Genomic DNA, 15,816 nt, shown 5'->3' on the forward strand with positions numbered 1-15,816 from the left:
TTTATGGAATTGTCCAGCAAGGACCTTGGGAGGTGGGGGCAGTGGAAGAATATTGAAAATATGAGATTTTCCCATACCTTATGCTTGTGATGAATTATGTCTTTATTCACCTGGAAAACAATAGAGAAAATCTCTGCAGTACAAGTGAGTTTTGGAAATGTTACTATACTTAAAATATTTTCCCCATCCCAATATTCTTTGCTGTATTATAGAGAATGGGAATGTCTTAACTGTTGCTTTCTTATGAGGCTTGGATTCCCATAGTTACAAACATTCAAAGAAAAGCAATCCCAGAATTATTGGCAATTTAACGACTGAAAATTAATGGTGTCAAGGCTATTCTTTAATAAATGTTAACATAATTCAAGCATGTTTGGATGAAACTATTATCCTGTAATGCTTTTTATACTGGAAACTTTCAAAAGCTTTTTTTTTTCATCTTTTTTTTTTTTGAAAAAAAGCAAAAACTCTTTGCACTGTTCTCCCATAGATGTGGCAAATTTGATTCTCAGATGGGTAATATATAATTTGCAAGTTGTCTAGAATGACAATATTTTGTTCCTTATACTCTTTTCTTTATAAATATCCTTTATTGTTTCTGTGTTTGGCCCCAAGGTAACTGTCAAAGTATTATTATTTCTCCTTTATATGGCTGAATCAATACAAACCTACTGATTTATAAAATAGTTGAGAAAAACATCTCTTGTCAGTCACATCCATAGTAACTATAAATCAATTTAAGCAACCAGTAACTAATCAAAGTTACAAGCATAAAATAATAATGATGAAAAATCAATAAAACAAATTGTAGTAAAATCAAATAAAATAATATCAACAACTAAATGGATATAAGAAATTCAAAATGAACTTTTCAACCAAATGCTCTTCAGAGAAGTTCTATCTTTAGTAGGTTCGAGATCATTAGAGTAAAATTCTCTTTCATCATTACCTCAAATTGTTTTTCTGGGTTCCAGATAACCAGGTCTGGATCCATCCCTGGTCTGAGAGAACCTTTGCAGTGTTCCAGCCTACTCAGAATGGCAGGATTTTTGCACATTAGTTGCACTATTTCATGGAAAGAGAACCCTCGGGATTTTGCAGAAGTCCAGAAGAGTGGAAGACCTGTGTGATTTTCAATCAAGATTAGGGAGAAATATACTTTCAGATCTTGTAGAACTCCGTTTTTACTCAGTTTCCATTTCCACGTAAAGTCACTTATGATGGTACCTTGACCTACCAAAGGTTTTGTTATGAAAGTTGTACAATGAACAATTGAAAATACTTAATAGGAAATAATTAACATAAATAATTAACACTTGGCAGTGTTAAGAAAAATACAAATTTTGACTGGATTGAAGAGAAGGCACAGCAAAAGATTTTCACAATTAATTCTGAATAACATTCAAGTTCATGAAAGGGCTGGTTTGAATATATTTAAAGAGAGCCTACCAAAATAAAGTCAACAGGATAAGATAAAATATTATGTAAGCAACTGTATTATTCAAGGACAATGAATAATGTCCTTACATTTTTTATTTGTCCATTAATGAGCAAACAATATAAAATCTACAGTTGCCTAGAAGTTACAGTATTAAATATATAAATAAGAAATAGAAGAAGTTTCTTCTCAAAAATATGATTCAAGATCAAGTTAATTATTAACTCTGAAAGGTAGGTAGTTGAGGGTATTTTTTAATGTTTCAATCTAAAGAGATGGGGTTAAGATTATAAGGCTAATTAACATCAACTCAGTTAACAGGAATCAATTACAATATGTGGTCATCTTTGTACAAAACTGATGTAAATTATATAATTTTGGAATTATATATATATATATATATATATATATATATATATATATATATATGCAACATCTAGAAGCTCATTAAATGTCTACAACTAGCAGCTGGGTAAGATTATATTTGCTGTGGTATTCAGATGATGATTTTATGAAAACTGCCATGACCAACTGATAAGATTTCTTTAGAAGAAATCAGAAGAAAACCCAACCTTCATGTTAAAAGCAATGGGTTGAATCCAGAGTTGATTCTCCATGTACAGAAAAGTTCCCTCCATTGATGAGTGGAATGTGTACAGATTCTGACACCAAAACAAGCAGCCAGTCAGTAACCCAACCCCCCCCCCACACACCCAATCCCCCCCTCCCCCACACCCAATCCCCCCTCTCCCCCAGATCTCTATAAATACCCTCAAAAGGGTCACATCACCCTGGGCACAGAGGGAACTGCTCCTGTCTGTGCTCCTACACTCTGAAGATGCCGGTCACAGGTGCTGGCGAAACGTTAGGAAACAAAACTTCCAGAACACGGCCACCCAGCCCGGAAGACCCACACCAGCCATCGTATGCCGGCCGTGAAAGCCTTTGACAAAATCAAATTAACGTTTACTGTACAATGTATTGTCGAAGGCTTTCACGGCCGGCATACGATGGCTGGTGTGGGTCTTCCGGGTTGTGTGGCCGTGGTCTTGAAGTTATTTCCTAACGTTTCGCCAGCACCTGTGACCGACATCTTCAGAGTGCAGGAGCACAGACAGGAGCAGTTCTCTCTGTGCCCAGGGTGAAGTGACCCTTCTGTGGGTCCACGGCCACACAGCCCGGAAGACCCACACCAGCCATCGTTTACTGTACAATTTAAAAAGAGTTGTAAACAGGTTCCTTTAAGATTACACTTTAGGTTAACTTCTTTAGAATATTTTGTCAGCTCTCACAGCAAGATAACTGCTAATAACATATACTACAAATGTGTAGGCTGCAAATACTACAGTGTTTAAATAGCATAATAACATATACTACAAATACAAGCTACAAATTTTTGCCTTTCCTGCAATAAATATCTATTCCCAAACCTGTCCCTGTGGCAGGGAAAGGATTTCCTTGGACTGGGTCTGCAAGCTTCTCTCAGACCTGTTCTACCCATACCTCTCCAAATTGCTCTCTCTTCAGCCCCCTTCTTTCAGAATTTAATCTGGGAGGTGATGCCCTATGTTACCATTCTTTGAGTAACAGTCCTAACACCCAGCCGTCACTCAGATTAGTGATCAGTTAAGACAACTGATCAATTCTAACTGACCATGGAGAAGTCTTTAAATATACAGATTGAAATCATTCTACCATGTTTTCTCTAAGCAATCCAAAGTTACCTTTATGCTTTTCAGCTTGCCCTCAAAGACTGTAGAATCTTTTTATTCTTTCACATAGAATTAGACAAAGCAATATCTTCAATTTGACAAACAGCCTCCCTTCCCAGTGTTCTGAAAATAAACAAAACTGCACCACATTGAAGAATAATGTGATTTCTTATATGAAACCTTCCTATAATCTAGGGCCATGCAGTCAGTCTTTTCCCCCCTACTTTGCAACAACTTCTCATGGAATGAACAAGACAAAAGAACAGAATATAACACACAATTATTACAAACACCTTACCAAACTGTAGTGAGGCAATCCCTGACTGAGCCTTCAGGAAATCACCACTGTCCAAGTCCTTCAAGCCTTGATAACAAGCTCTATGAGCAGAGACAACCATGTCTATCTGTCCTACTTGCAAATCTGCCCATAACTGTTCCTAGAGAAATGGAAGAAAGAGAGAACTGTCTATAGGTTTGGACAAGAAGTAGTAATTGAACGATTAAAGTAACACTGACTGTTAATCCAGAACTAATTAACACAGAAATATTTTTGCAGAGCGGTAATTCAACCTGGCCATTGCAATTCTGCCCTAGCTGCAGCTTCTGGACCAAACAAAGGGTACCCAGATACAGAACACATTGCATGTGAGCAACTATATTTAGGCTGCCCCTGTCCAAGAAAGAGCACAGTTGACAAGATTGATTCTAGAAGTCCCCCAGCTACATATTAGCACAGATAAACTCCCTGTTCCTGTACCTGGAAACTGTCATCTCCCATCCCTTCCCTGACAAAGTCTCAATCTTGTCAGGATTCAATCTCAGCCCTCATCCATTTTATCACTGCAACCAGACATTGGCTTAGAACATATACAGCCTCTCCTGATTCAGAGAAAAAGAGTTGCAATTTAGCTGCATAGCCATCTCCTGATGGCTGCTCCTGACAGTTCCATAAGGATGTTAGCTAGGTTTGGGTCCAAACAGTGCTTTGTGGCACCCCACAGCATAGCGGTCTGGGTGTAGATGCACAGTCACTCAATACTACTCTCTAACACTATTCTTGCAAGTAGGTGTGAAACCACTGTAACACAGTGTCCCAATTCTCCTACTCACAGAGATGATCCAGGAGAATACCATAGTCAGAAAAAGTAACTAAATGCTCAAGCAGGATCACAAGAGTGACAATCCCCCCCCCCCTTTTCTGCAAGAGATCACCTATCAGGGCAATTGTCTGAAAACTAGGAGTGGACTCAGACTGAAAGGAGTCCAAATAATCAGTGTACTCACAGAATGGCTACAATAATAAATCTGTTGATGCACTTTTTAATTTTTTTTTAAAAAAGATTTGCTTCTTGTTATCTAAGAAGCAAGATGCATATGGCATCCAGCAAGGTTCTTCCCTTGCAGCTTGCAAAATTTGACATGCTACTCATACAGTTCATACAGTTGCTACTGTTTGTTCTAAAGCTCATTTGGTATAACTGTTTTGCTTCATTAACTTGCAATGTATACTTTTCATTTATAGGTCCAAACTTTATATGTACTTCCATCTATAGATCTTAATTAGTTCTGCATTTTTACCTGAGTACTTTATTTGCTTTATGCAATAGAGTCCTTCAAGTTGTTTGTACTATGACTTTAAATCATGATAACCATGGTTAAAAAATAAAAGATTTGACAGGGCTGACTTTTCCTATTTTTACTGTCAAGATCTTTCGTTGCAATCAGTACAAAGTATGTTAAATAAATTCTAGTGTGGAATTCTCAGAGTTACTTGGGCAACTGAGAAAGAGGAAATAAATAAATAAGCTTTAAATGTCACTATCAGAGTTGATTATCTAAATGTACAGACCTATCAAGGTGAAGCAGAGCTGTTTTACCTCAGTGTTTTATCCTCTGTGCAGTTGAGGGCAGATGGAATTCATTCCATATAAATTTGCATTTTGTATTAGCTATTAATTACTAGCTATTACAACTCATTAACCCAAAAATAGATTTAATTAAAACACTAATTAGTTTCATTGCCGTCATAAGTACATCTCTCAGCACAGTGTACAAATAATTACAATTTTCTATTCTGGTTATTCAGGAAAATGTTCATTCTTACTGTTCTTATAGATAACCGTCATATTTGTTTAATAAATTCCTCATCATCCAAAATATTCCATTTTGTCTTCTCCCTTTCATATGTTTATCATTTCTTATAGGCATCATGAGCCCTCACCTGGCTGACTTTCTCCCTGATGGGAGGGCAGCATTTGTAGTATGTTCCTCCTGAGGGAATGCATTCAGATGTCAGGCTGAGGTAGTTTAGAGTAGTTTCTACAGTGATTGGTGCTCCCTTCTGACGAGCATCATTGATGATGGGCAATGCTTGAGCGGAGGAGAGATTAAGAATGTGGCATGGTATCCTGCAAGGTTGAAAGTGTTTGCTGATTAAACTGTTACTGATCTCAGTTCGGCCAATCACTTCACACCAAGTTTTCTAGGACTGAAAGAGAATGGTTGTATAGGAAGTGTATGGCCAAAATATTCTAGAAATGGGGTGAAATGTATTATATGGCAAATAAAGCCAATTTGTTATATGTAAAAAAATCACTTTCCAAATTTCTTTTCAGAATTGCTGGGTTCACACCTCATGTTAAAATCTAAGAAGATTTGTTTGGCTTTTGTGTGAGGACTGTAAACTATGCTTTATGGCTTAGTATGGTGCATGAAGTGAACCAAACAATTGTGGCTTATTCAACGATCCATGATTAAACAAACCATCCTTAGTACTATGTGCAGATACCATCAGTTATTCTCCTTCCACAACATATGTGTCAATAGTTTAAAACGTTGTGTTATTATCAATTATTTAAAAAAGCTAAACTAGGTCATCAGTATATTAGTAATGTTTCTCCTTCTGTAGAACAAACATACTTAAATAACCCAATAGCAGATTTAGTTATTATAACTAATTTTGGATCCCTGACAAGATTTTTGAGAGGGCCTCTCTTTAGATAGCTGTTAGAACTACCATATCTTGGCTGCAAAAATGGTAGCCCTAATTCTTTTTTTCCCACTTCTTATTTGGTGCATTACAGCTGCTTCTATTTTCCTAATGTCAGCAAAAGTACTAAACAAAAACCTGTTTGCTAACTGTGAAAAAGGATATATTAAGCATGTAAAACTTAAATCATAGCAACATAATTACCATATTAATAAAATGGAATTTACATACTTCTGCTGCCTTGACACTAAAAACATTTACCCAAGAATGAATACTGTTCTGTTGTAAGAAGATAGGACTACTGTATCTACACAGCAGAAATCCAGAGGACATCTAGATGGTAGCAGAGAGATGCAGAGAAAAATAACACTTTTCCACCATCCTGTGCTCATTTGGGTTGTTGCAGCCTAGATATGGTTACTAAAAAAGATATCATGTATTTTGAAAATAAAAATAGTAAAATGGACATCTGAAATTATGCAGAGGCTTAACTCTTAGTTTTTTAAAAAAGAAATAAAAGCAAGCAAGCAAGCTGCAGTCGACAGAATCAGCCCAGTAGGCCCCGTGCTTGTTTGCCATATCCCCATTGTTCTAAGACTGGGCTCATGCATTACGCTAAATAATATTTTAGATGTGGTTTGACTATATCGTAATTGGCTGGGTTTGCACAATAAACCATAGTTTAGATCAGAACGACTGGATTCATACAATTCATTAAAACAAAATCATACAAATTACATGATGGCTTAATGCATCGTGTGAATGAGCCCATTGGCTCTGAGTGGTCACCTGGAAGCCTCAGATATCACTCCCAAGGTCCAGCCCTCACTGCATTCAGTGATAGATTCTGCATTGTTTCCTCCATCTTCATATTTGGTCCAGAAACTCTAGATTCATAATCCAAGCCTTGATCATGATTTTTTTATACTAGAACTGGATGTTTATTTTCATCTACTGTGCAGTCTGAAGTAAGGCAGAAAGAATCATCTGCAAGGAAATGTGTGGCAGAATTTTTAATAATCTGTCACTAATGCTACTGTGACTGAGCTTCTACTTAGGGCCAGTTAAGTTTGTCATCATTGATACAATTAGCAGTTGCAGGAATGGCTCTTTACAAATGCAAGTACAGGCCACTTCAGACTTATTATGGAAGTTAATTCTTCATTCTACACTTTAGTCCCTTATATGGCTCATGTCTTTGGTGCCTGTTATATGCACTGGGGAAAAAACCCTCCAATTCACTCCAATTACGTGACATACTTCCACTTTGCATTGCTTTGGTACTAAAATACAATCAAATAATACAAATCAGAATGAAGCTGGTTACAACATTATTGCCTCACTTGTACTGGAGGCAGAGTTCAGCAATGGTGAGGGTGGCCTCTACTTCCATGGAATCCGGATGCAAGTCCAAGAATGTGCTGTATTCTGCAGTATCCACAGCATCTGTGTGGGCAGAGGAAAAGAAAGCAAACAGAAAGCTCTAATAGTTATTCTAAAAAATGTAAGGCTGGTGCATGGAGGCAGGAAGGGGGAGCTCTGGCCTACAGACCAAACTGGCCTGTCAGTGTCCTGAAGCCGGCCCTCTGCACTGTTTCTACAAGCTATGCCTCTCATTGGTCTGTTTCATGCCCTCCATGGGTAGTGTCTAATTAGGCTGGTAAGTCTGAGTACTTGGCACTGGGCTAGTGAACCAAAGGGCCCTGTTCTAGCGTGGGCAATCCACACAGCCTTCCCAGTGCTAAGGAGGAAATACTGGCAATGGCTGGCAGAGAAGCAAGTGAGTTGATGCACAGAGGCAGAATATTCTATTTTGTCAGTGCGAGGAAACCAACCACCCAGTATTCAGTCCAGTCCAGTTGGCCTCTGCGTAAGCCTGCCCAACCCAGCAGTGTTGGTTATATTAACTAGTCCTTATCTGTTATATTAACTAGTAAGACAGAAGAAAGAATACTGTTACCAGGACAGGAAGGAGAAAGGAGAGAGAGAAGAGGAGGGAAGCTCCTTTTTGTGCTTTTAATATTTCACATTTTTAATATTTCTTGCGCTGAATTTCTCTTTCTCTCCCAGTAATAACAAGCACACTCTAACTGTGGAGCACCTAATAATAAGGCCGGGATGAATCCTGCTGGGTGCCATTTGTAAAGGGAATGGCTTACCGAGCAATAAAAGATAAATGATGAAGAAAGTCTATTTTTATGTAGGGAATAGCCTGATCAGAAAGCAGTATTTAAGCATATAACTAGGGACTGGGTACATGAAAAGATGGGTGGATGTAGGTACGGTATGCATGGATGTATGGTCTTTACAAATAAGTTTGGACCATCCACTTGTAGGTTGACCACACACACTTTTGTTCCAGCTCTACCTGCAAAGGAATGTGCCCCTCATCTTGCCATATGGATATGCCTCTCAATCAATGAATTCTAGGCATAGCAACTACTAGAACATATGCACTCAAGAGGACCCATCAGGAATGATTACCTCTCCTCCCTCTTCTACTTTAAATAACCAACCAACATTTAAAGTTCTCCCTTATGGCCAAGTTAAAGTGCTGTCTACCAATTCTTGAGCCAACACAAAACTGTATCAACATAAAATTTCCTGCCCCACCGTTATGACCCCTATGCTGCAACAGGCATGATGCTGGCAAATGGATCTGTCCTTATTTATGGTGTGCAGGGCACATGAAGGGCAAAGATTGGTAGTTTTCCTAGCTTTGTTTCGTACCCCTTTTGCCAAATGTCATCAGATGGCAGTAAAACATCCATCAAACAATGTATTTAATGTAGGCTAGGGCTGGAAGTGAGTTTTGACTAGAAGGCTAGATTGGTGAGCTTAGCCATCTGTCGAGAGGGCAGATCCAGAAGCAGGATGAAGGCATCAATTTTCTAATTAGGAGAAATTAGACAGAGACAAAGAGGGAAGCAAAGAGGGAGTTCCTTGCCTCTTGATATCAACAGGATAAAAGTACAAAGAGTTGATACTCCTGTAGTTGCATCTGCAGCAAGCGCCCCTGCTCTATCTACTTGTGATTTGCTTGTCGTGAGGGCACAGAAGGCCCAGGGGGGCCATCACTATTAAAATCAATTCACAGGCTCCCAAAAGCCCATTCTCATATCCCCCATCTATAATGCCCTGCAAACCATTTTTAAATCACATGCCTCCATGCTCTTGGCTTTGTTTCATTCCCAGCCCACAGCAGAGACAGAATAAAATTGTATTTAGCTGTTCCAGTTTTAAGGTAATATTTTCCCTATCCTCCTGACCCAATTTTTGCTTTGGACATGAACTAGGCTGCTTCATTAATGATGTTTTTGATAAACGAGTTTAGTGCTAAGAGATCTCCACAGACCTCTGCTGCACAGAAAGTTGATTTGAACCAGGAAAGAGAGCCAGGTTCTGCCAGCTGTAGTCTACTGTCACCAGTAGGGGTTTACATGGATGTTTATTGTTTCTATTTCTTTGCTGGCAAAATGCTATTTTGCCTAAACTTCAATGGGCCATTTCCACTTGCTACCAGCATTGTTGTTCCCTTCCAGCATTTGCTGATTACTTTGTCCACTACACTCCACAACTCATGTTGCAGGCTTGGGAGAGGAGTATGGGGTAAAGCAGGAGGGAGCTATTCTGATCTTTCCCAAAGGCCCTTCTCTTCACCTGTCCCATATTACTCAGACTATTTCTGAACATGGGTCTAGAAGAGTCCTAGACCCTTGTTCAAAAATAGCCCAAGCGGAGTCACAGGCATGGAGCACTTCTGTGCTTGCAGTGTGTCAGTCAGGCATCTTAGAAGGTATCTAAACTCTCCATTGCAGGCACCTGCCCAACCTTGCCCCACCAAACATTAAGGAGATGATTTATGTCCCCCCGTCCCCCCACCCCCGCTTATGAGAGGAGAAGCAAAGTCAGGGAAATCCTCCAGTCACTTTCCTTAACTTGTCCCACATTAAAACCATAAGGACAGGCTGGAATATGGTCATGAGAAAGAACACAGATTGCTTGCAAGACAATTCCAAGTATCTGAATACATTAGCATGTCCTTAATCTTCTCCGGTGATGCTCCCAACTCTATACATACACATCCCAGGGAGGTTGTAACCATTTCTGGTGCAACTCAAATCTTCCTTTGTTCTTTGTCATAAAGAAACTGTTCTAAATGTATTATGATTTCTAAACAATTCACTGCTTAGACCTGCTGCCTCTTTGCAGTCTCCTCCGTGATTAACCCATCCTTAACTGCCCTTTGATTGTGTCCATTCTTATTAAGCAGTTCTTTGCTGGTGCCAAGTAAGTTCTAAGCTAAGCAAACAATTAAGTTTGGAAGAAAACAAAGAGATGACCACTGTCATGTGATAAATGAGGGTTGTTGTGGTTGTTGTTCAGTCGTTAAGTCATGTCCGACTCTTCGTGACCCCATGAACCATATTGCGCCAGGCCTTCCTGTCCTTCACTGCCTCCCTGAGTTTGCTCAGTTTCACGCTCATTGCTTCAGTGATGCTATCTAACCATCTCATCCTCTGCCATCCTCTTCTCCTTTTGCCTTCAATCTTTCCCAGCATCAGGGTCTTTTCCAAAGAGTCCTCTCTTCGCATTAGGTGACCAAAGTATCTGAGCTTGAGCTTCATTATCAATCCTTCCAATGAGCAATCAGGGTTGGTTTCCTTTAAGATTGACTGGTTTGACTTCCTAGCAGTCCAGGGGACTCTTAAAAGTCTTCTCCAGCACCACAGTTCAACGGCATCAATTCTTCGGCGCTCAGCCTTTTTTATGGTCCAGCTCTCACAGCCATACATTACTCCTGGAAAAACCATAGCTTTGACTATGCGGATCTTTGTCGGCAAGGTGACGTCTCTGCTTTTTAATATGCTATCTAGGTTTGCCATAGCTTTCCTCCCAAGGAGCAAGCGTCTTTTAATTTCATGGCTGCAGTCTCCGTCCGCGGTGATCTTGGAGCCCAAATAAATGAAGTCTGTTACTGCTTCCATTTCTACCCCTTCTATTTGCCAGGAATTGATGGGTCCAGATGCCATGATCTTAGTTTTTTTAATGTTGAGTTTCAAGCCAGCTTTTGCACTCTCCTCTTTCACCCTCATCAAGAGGCTCTTTAGTTCTTCTTCACTTTCTGCCATTAGGGTGGTATCGTCTGCATATCTGAGGTTATTGATGATTATCCCTGCAATCTTAATTCCGGCTTGTGATTCTTCCAGCCTGGCATTTCTCATGATGTACTCTGCATATAGGTTAAATAACCAGGGTGACAGTATACAGCCTTGTCGTACACCTTTCCCTATTTTGGACCAATCGGTTGTTCCGTGACCGGTTCTAACTGTTGCTTCTTGGCCCGCATACAGATTTCTCAGGAGACAGGTAAGAATCTCTTTAAGAATCTCTTTAAGAATCTCTTTAAGAATTTGCCCCAGTTTGTTGTGATCCACACAATCAAAGGCTTTTGCATAGTCAATGAAGCAGAAGTAGATGTTTTTCTGGAACTCTCGTGCTTTCTCCATGATCCAGCGAATGTTGGCAATTTGATCTCTAGTTCCTCTGCCTCTTCGAAACCCAGCTTGTACATCCAGTAGTTCTCAGTTCACGTACTGCTGAAGCCTAGCTTGTAGGATTTTGAGCATAACCTTGCTAGCATGTGAAATGAGTGCAATTGTGCGATAGTTTGAGCATTCTTTGGCACTGCCCTTCTTTGGAATTGGAACATAAACTGACCTTTTCCAATCCCGTGGCCACTGTTGCATTTTCCAAACTTGCTGGCATATTGAGTGCAGCACTTTAACAGCATCATCTTTTAGTATTTTAAATAACTCAGCTGGAAAATTGTCATCTCCACTAGCTTTGTTGTTAGCAATGCTTCCTAAGGCCCACTTGACTTCACTCTCTAGGATGTCTGGCTCAAGTTCAGTGACCACACCAGCATGCACATCAGGGACATTAAGATCTTTCTTGTATAGTTCTTCTGTGTATTCTTGCCACCTCTTCTTAATCTCTTCGGCTTCTGTTAGGTCCCTGCCTTTTTTGTCCTTTATCATGCCCATCTTTGCACTAAATGTTCCTTTGATATCTCCAATTTTCTTGAAGAGATCTCTAGTCTTCCCCATTCTATTTTTTTCCTCAATTTCTTTGCATTGTTCATTTAAGAAGGCCTTCTTATCTCTCCTTGCTATTCTCTGGAAATCTGGATTCAGTTGCTTATATCTTTCCCTTTCACCCTTGCTTTTCACATTCCTTCTTTCCACAGCTATTTGTAATGCCTCATCAGACAGCCATTTTGCTTTCTTGCATTTCTTTTTCCTTGGGATGGTTTTAGTTGCTGCCTCCTGTACAATGTTACAGACCTCCGTCCATAGTTCTTCAGGCACTCTGTCTACCAAATCTAATCCTCTAAATCTATTCATCACCTTCACTGTGTACTCACAAGGAATATGATCTAAGTCATACCTGAGTGGTCTAGTGGTTTTCCCTACATTCTTCAATTTAAGCCTAAATTTTACAGTAAGAAGCTCATGATCTGAGCCACAGTCAGCTCCTGGTCTTGTTTTTGCTGTCTGTATAGAGCTTCTCCATCTTTGGCTGCAAAGTATGTAATCAATCTGGTTTCGGTATTGACCATCTGGTGATGTCCATGTGTAGAGTCGTCTCTTGTGTTGTTGGAAAAGAGTGTGTGCTATGACTAGCTTATTCTCTTGACAGAACTCTATTAGCCTTTGCCCTGCTTCATTTTGTGCTCCAAGGCCAAACTTGCCTGTTATTCCGATTACTCCTTGACTTCCTACTTTAGCATTCCAATCCCCTATGATGAAAAGGACATCTTTTTTTGGTGCTAGTTCTAGAAGGTGTTGTAGGTCTTCATAGAACCGGTCAACTTCAGTTTCTTCGGCATCAGTGGTTGGGGCATAGACTTGGATTACTGTGATGTTGAATGGTTTGCCTTGGATACGCACTGAGATCATTCTGTTGTTTTTGAGGTTGTACCCCATTACTGCCTTTCCCACTCTCTTATTGACTATGAGGGCTACTCCATTTCTTCTAAGGGTTTCTTGGCCACAGTAGTAGATATAATGGTCACCTGAATTAAATTCACCCATTCCCGTCCATTTCAATTCGCTGATTCCCAAGATGTCGACGTTCAATCTTGTCATCTCATGTTTGACCACATCCAGCTTGCCTTGGTTCATAGATCTTACATTCCAGGTACCTATACAATATTGTTCTTTACAGCATCGGACCTTCTTTTCACTTCCAGATACATCCACAGCTGAACATCCTTTCGGCTTTGGCCCAGCCGCTTCACTCTTTCTGGAGCTACTTGGAAATGCCCTCTGCTCTTCCCCAGTAGCATATTGGACACCTTCTGACCTGAGGGGCTCATCTTCCGGTGCCATATCTTTTAGCCTTTTAAGATTGTCCATGGGGTTTTCTTGGCAAGGATACTGGAGTGGGTTGCCATTTCCTTCTCCAGTGGACCACATTTTGTCAGAACTCTCTGTCATGACCTGTCTGTCTTGGGTGGCCCTGCAAGGTATAGCTCATGGCTTCACTGAGTTACGCAAGCCCCTTCGCCACGACAAGGCAGTGATCCATGAAGGGGATAAATGAGGGTAGGTATAATAAATGCACCCAAGTCTTCTTGCAAACATATTTGATGGAGTAAAGGAAAAAGGAACTATACTTACATACTATATTGTACATACCCTCTTGGATAGGCCTCCATTGGCTTGGCTCCTGTTCTGCATGAAACTGGGTAAAGAGTCACAAATAAAAAGAAAGTTTAAAATCAAGTTTTTAAAAAGGTTTACAGAAGGTAACAATGTGACAATGCCTTCCCTTTTTTAAAAAAACTGCTAGTTTGAAATAAGGCTTAGCTAATGTTATTCTGATTATGAGTTCATAAAATCACTTTCCTTTTGGCTGATTTACTCACTCTGTTGTCTTGTATTTTTAAGTTTTCTATGTTTTAAGTTTTCTATGTCTTAAGTTTAAGTTTAAGTTTTAAGTTTTCTTTTCTTTCTTTCTTTCTTTCTTTCTTTCTTTCTTTCTTTCTTTCTTTCTTTCTTTCTTTCTTTCTTTCTTTCTTTCTTTCTTTCTTTCTTGCCTTTCTTCGTTTGTCCTACATTGTTTAATGGATTTTCTTCTCCCAGAAAATCCATTAAAGAATGAAGGACCAAAGCAGCTTTTGTTTGTATGTATGACTATTTTAGAGGGCTAGTTTGCCGTAATGGTTAAGGTACCAGGCTAGAAACCAGGAGACGGTGAGTTCTAATGCTGCCTTAGGCACAAAGCGAGCTGGGTGACTTTGTGCCAGTCACTCTCTCTTAGCCCTAGGAAGGAGGCAATGGCAAACCACTTCTGAAATTTTACCAAGAAAACTGCAGGGACCTGTCCAAGCAGTTGCCAGGAATCAACACTGCCTCAAAGGCGCGTGCATGCATACACACACACACACACACACACACACACAGATTATTATTATTTAATATTTCCCATCTTAGCCTATTTCTTTTGAAATAAGGATAAAGATAGAAGCAGAACTGAACAAATAAAGAATGGAACACATGGAAGATAATATCTGGACTACGTGTAAAATCCCATGTGTTTGCACAAGAAAAGCATTGTTTGGCCCTATCCTTGGAATTTTCTGGAACAGAGAATACCATTTCAGTGAACCCTTCAGGAGCCCAGATCCTTACCAGAAGCATACAGTTTGTGTCTTGTAGTTCATTCATTGCTGCATGTAAATCATGCAGACTCAGATGGGAAAAATCTTCCACACCAGTGGCCATCAAGAAGCACTGAAATCCAGGCACACCAGCCTTCAGCATTGGTAGGAGTTCAGCCTAAAATAGGCAAGTTGAGAAAAAAAAGTGTTCAGAGTCTCCAGAAATATAAGATGAGGATAACAATATAAAAAGCATGCTAATAAAATGAATGAGGCAGAAAAATAACTAAAGTGTTTGTTTACTTCTGTTATCTTGCTATGTCCATAGACATCCTGATACCCTGAAAGCAAATCCGGTTTTGAGTGGGCAAGACCCCAAATTATCAGCCCCACATCTCAGAAAGATCAGCGTATTACTGACCAAGCATAGGCCACATAGGAATTCAAATATTTTAACTTGGAATTGAGATTTGGGCACCTTACACCAATACATATTTGGAATCAGCTGGAACAGTTCAGATTCAGTGATTTAGAATAAATCTTCATTTCTACCCTTTAAATTAGTAATTGTCCAGCCAGATTTGAATGGATATGGTAACCTCGGCTGTCAGGCAGTCATTCATAAGAATCCAGACACTTAACTCCTTCTCCTGCATTTAACTTGATCTGGGAGAAAACTCTCATATACCACTCAGCTAGATTAGAATCTTCATTGCACACAGGGATGAAATCTTAAACACAATAGTTGATTTCCCATTGCAGTGCAAAGAAGTCAGAATGCTAGGGTTTAAATTCTAGATTTTTTCCTGCTGCCCCTCTAAATTAATAGCAGGAACATTTGTGGAAGCAAAAAAAGTCAAGACAGCTGCTGCAACCATACAGTCAAAGCCCCATCTCTGTTTACATATATCAATCCATGTAAAAAAAGGCAGAACTTTGATTTCCTGATTATGGCCATCCTCTTGACTTTTATGCACTCCTACTGGACACTTCTGGTAACAGATACTGT

The 15,816-nt window shown here is 39.6% G+C and overlaps 1 protein-coding gene across 4 annotated transcripts in view; it reads right to left on the reverse strand.

Moving 5' to 3' along the window:
• LOC112542373 (allantoinase, mitochondrial-like) overlaps positions 1 to 15,816 on the reverse strand; it is a 29,286-nt gene that overhangs the window by 2,279 nt on the left and 11,191 nt on the right. For all 4 annotated transcript variants that reach the window (XM_088132180.1, XM_088132179.1, XM_088132178.1 and 1 more), the window contains 7 exons: positions 14,839 to 14,985; positions 13,843 to 13,888; positions 7,483 to 7,585; positions 5,372 to 5,558; positions 3,449 to 3,587; positions 950 to 1,122; positions 78 to 110 (listed from right to left, as the gene is read on the reverse strand). In XM_088132180.1, coding sequence (XP_087988306.1) covers positions 78 to 110; positions 950 to 1,122; positions 3,449 to 3,587; positions 5,372 to 5,558; positions 7,483 to 7,585; positions 13,843 to 13,888; positions 14,839 to 14,970 — 813 coding nt within the window. In that variant the 5' untranslated portion in view covers positions 14,971 to 14,985. The remainder of the gene's footprint in view (positions 1 to 77; positions 111 to 949; positions 1,123 to 3,448; positions 3,588 to 5,371; positions 5,559 to 7,482; positions 7,586 to 13,842; positions 13,889 to 14,838; positions 14,986 to 15,816) is intronic.

The sequence above is a fragment of the Python bivittatus genome, unplaced genomic scaffold (assembly GCF_059951505.1).
Source record: "Python bivittatus isolate LINGU-HERP-01145 unplaced genomic scaffold, Pbiv_v1 ctg000980_np1212, whole genome shotgun sequence".
Taxonomy (NCBI): Eukaryota; Metazoa; Chordata; class Lepidosauria; order Squamata; family Pythonidae; genus Python; species Python bivittatus.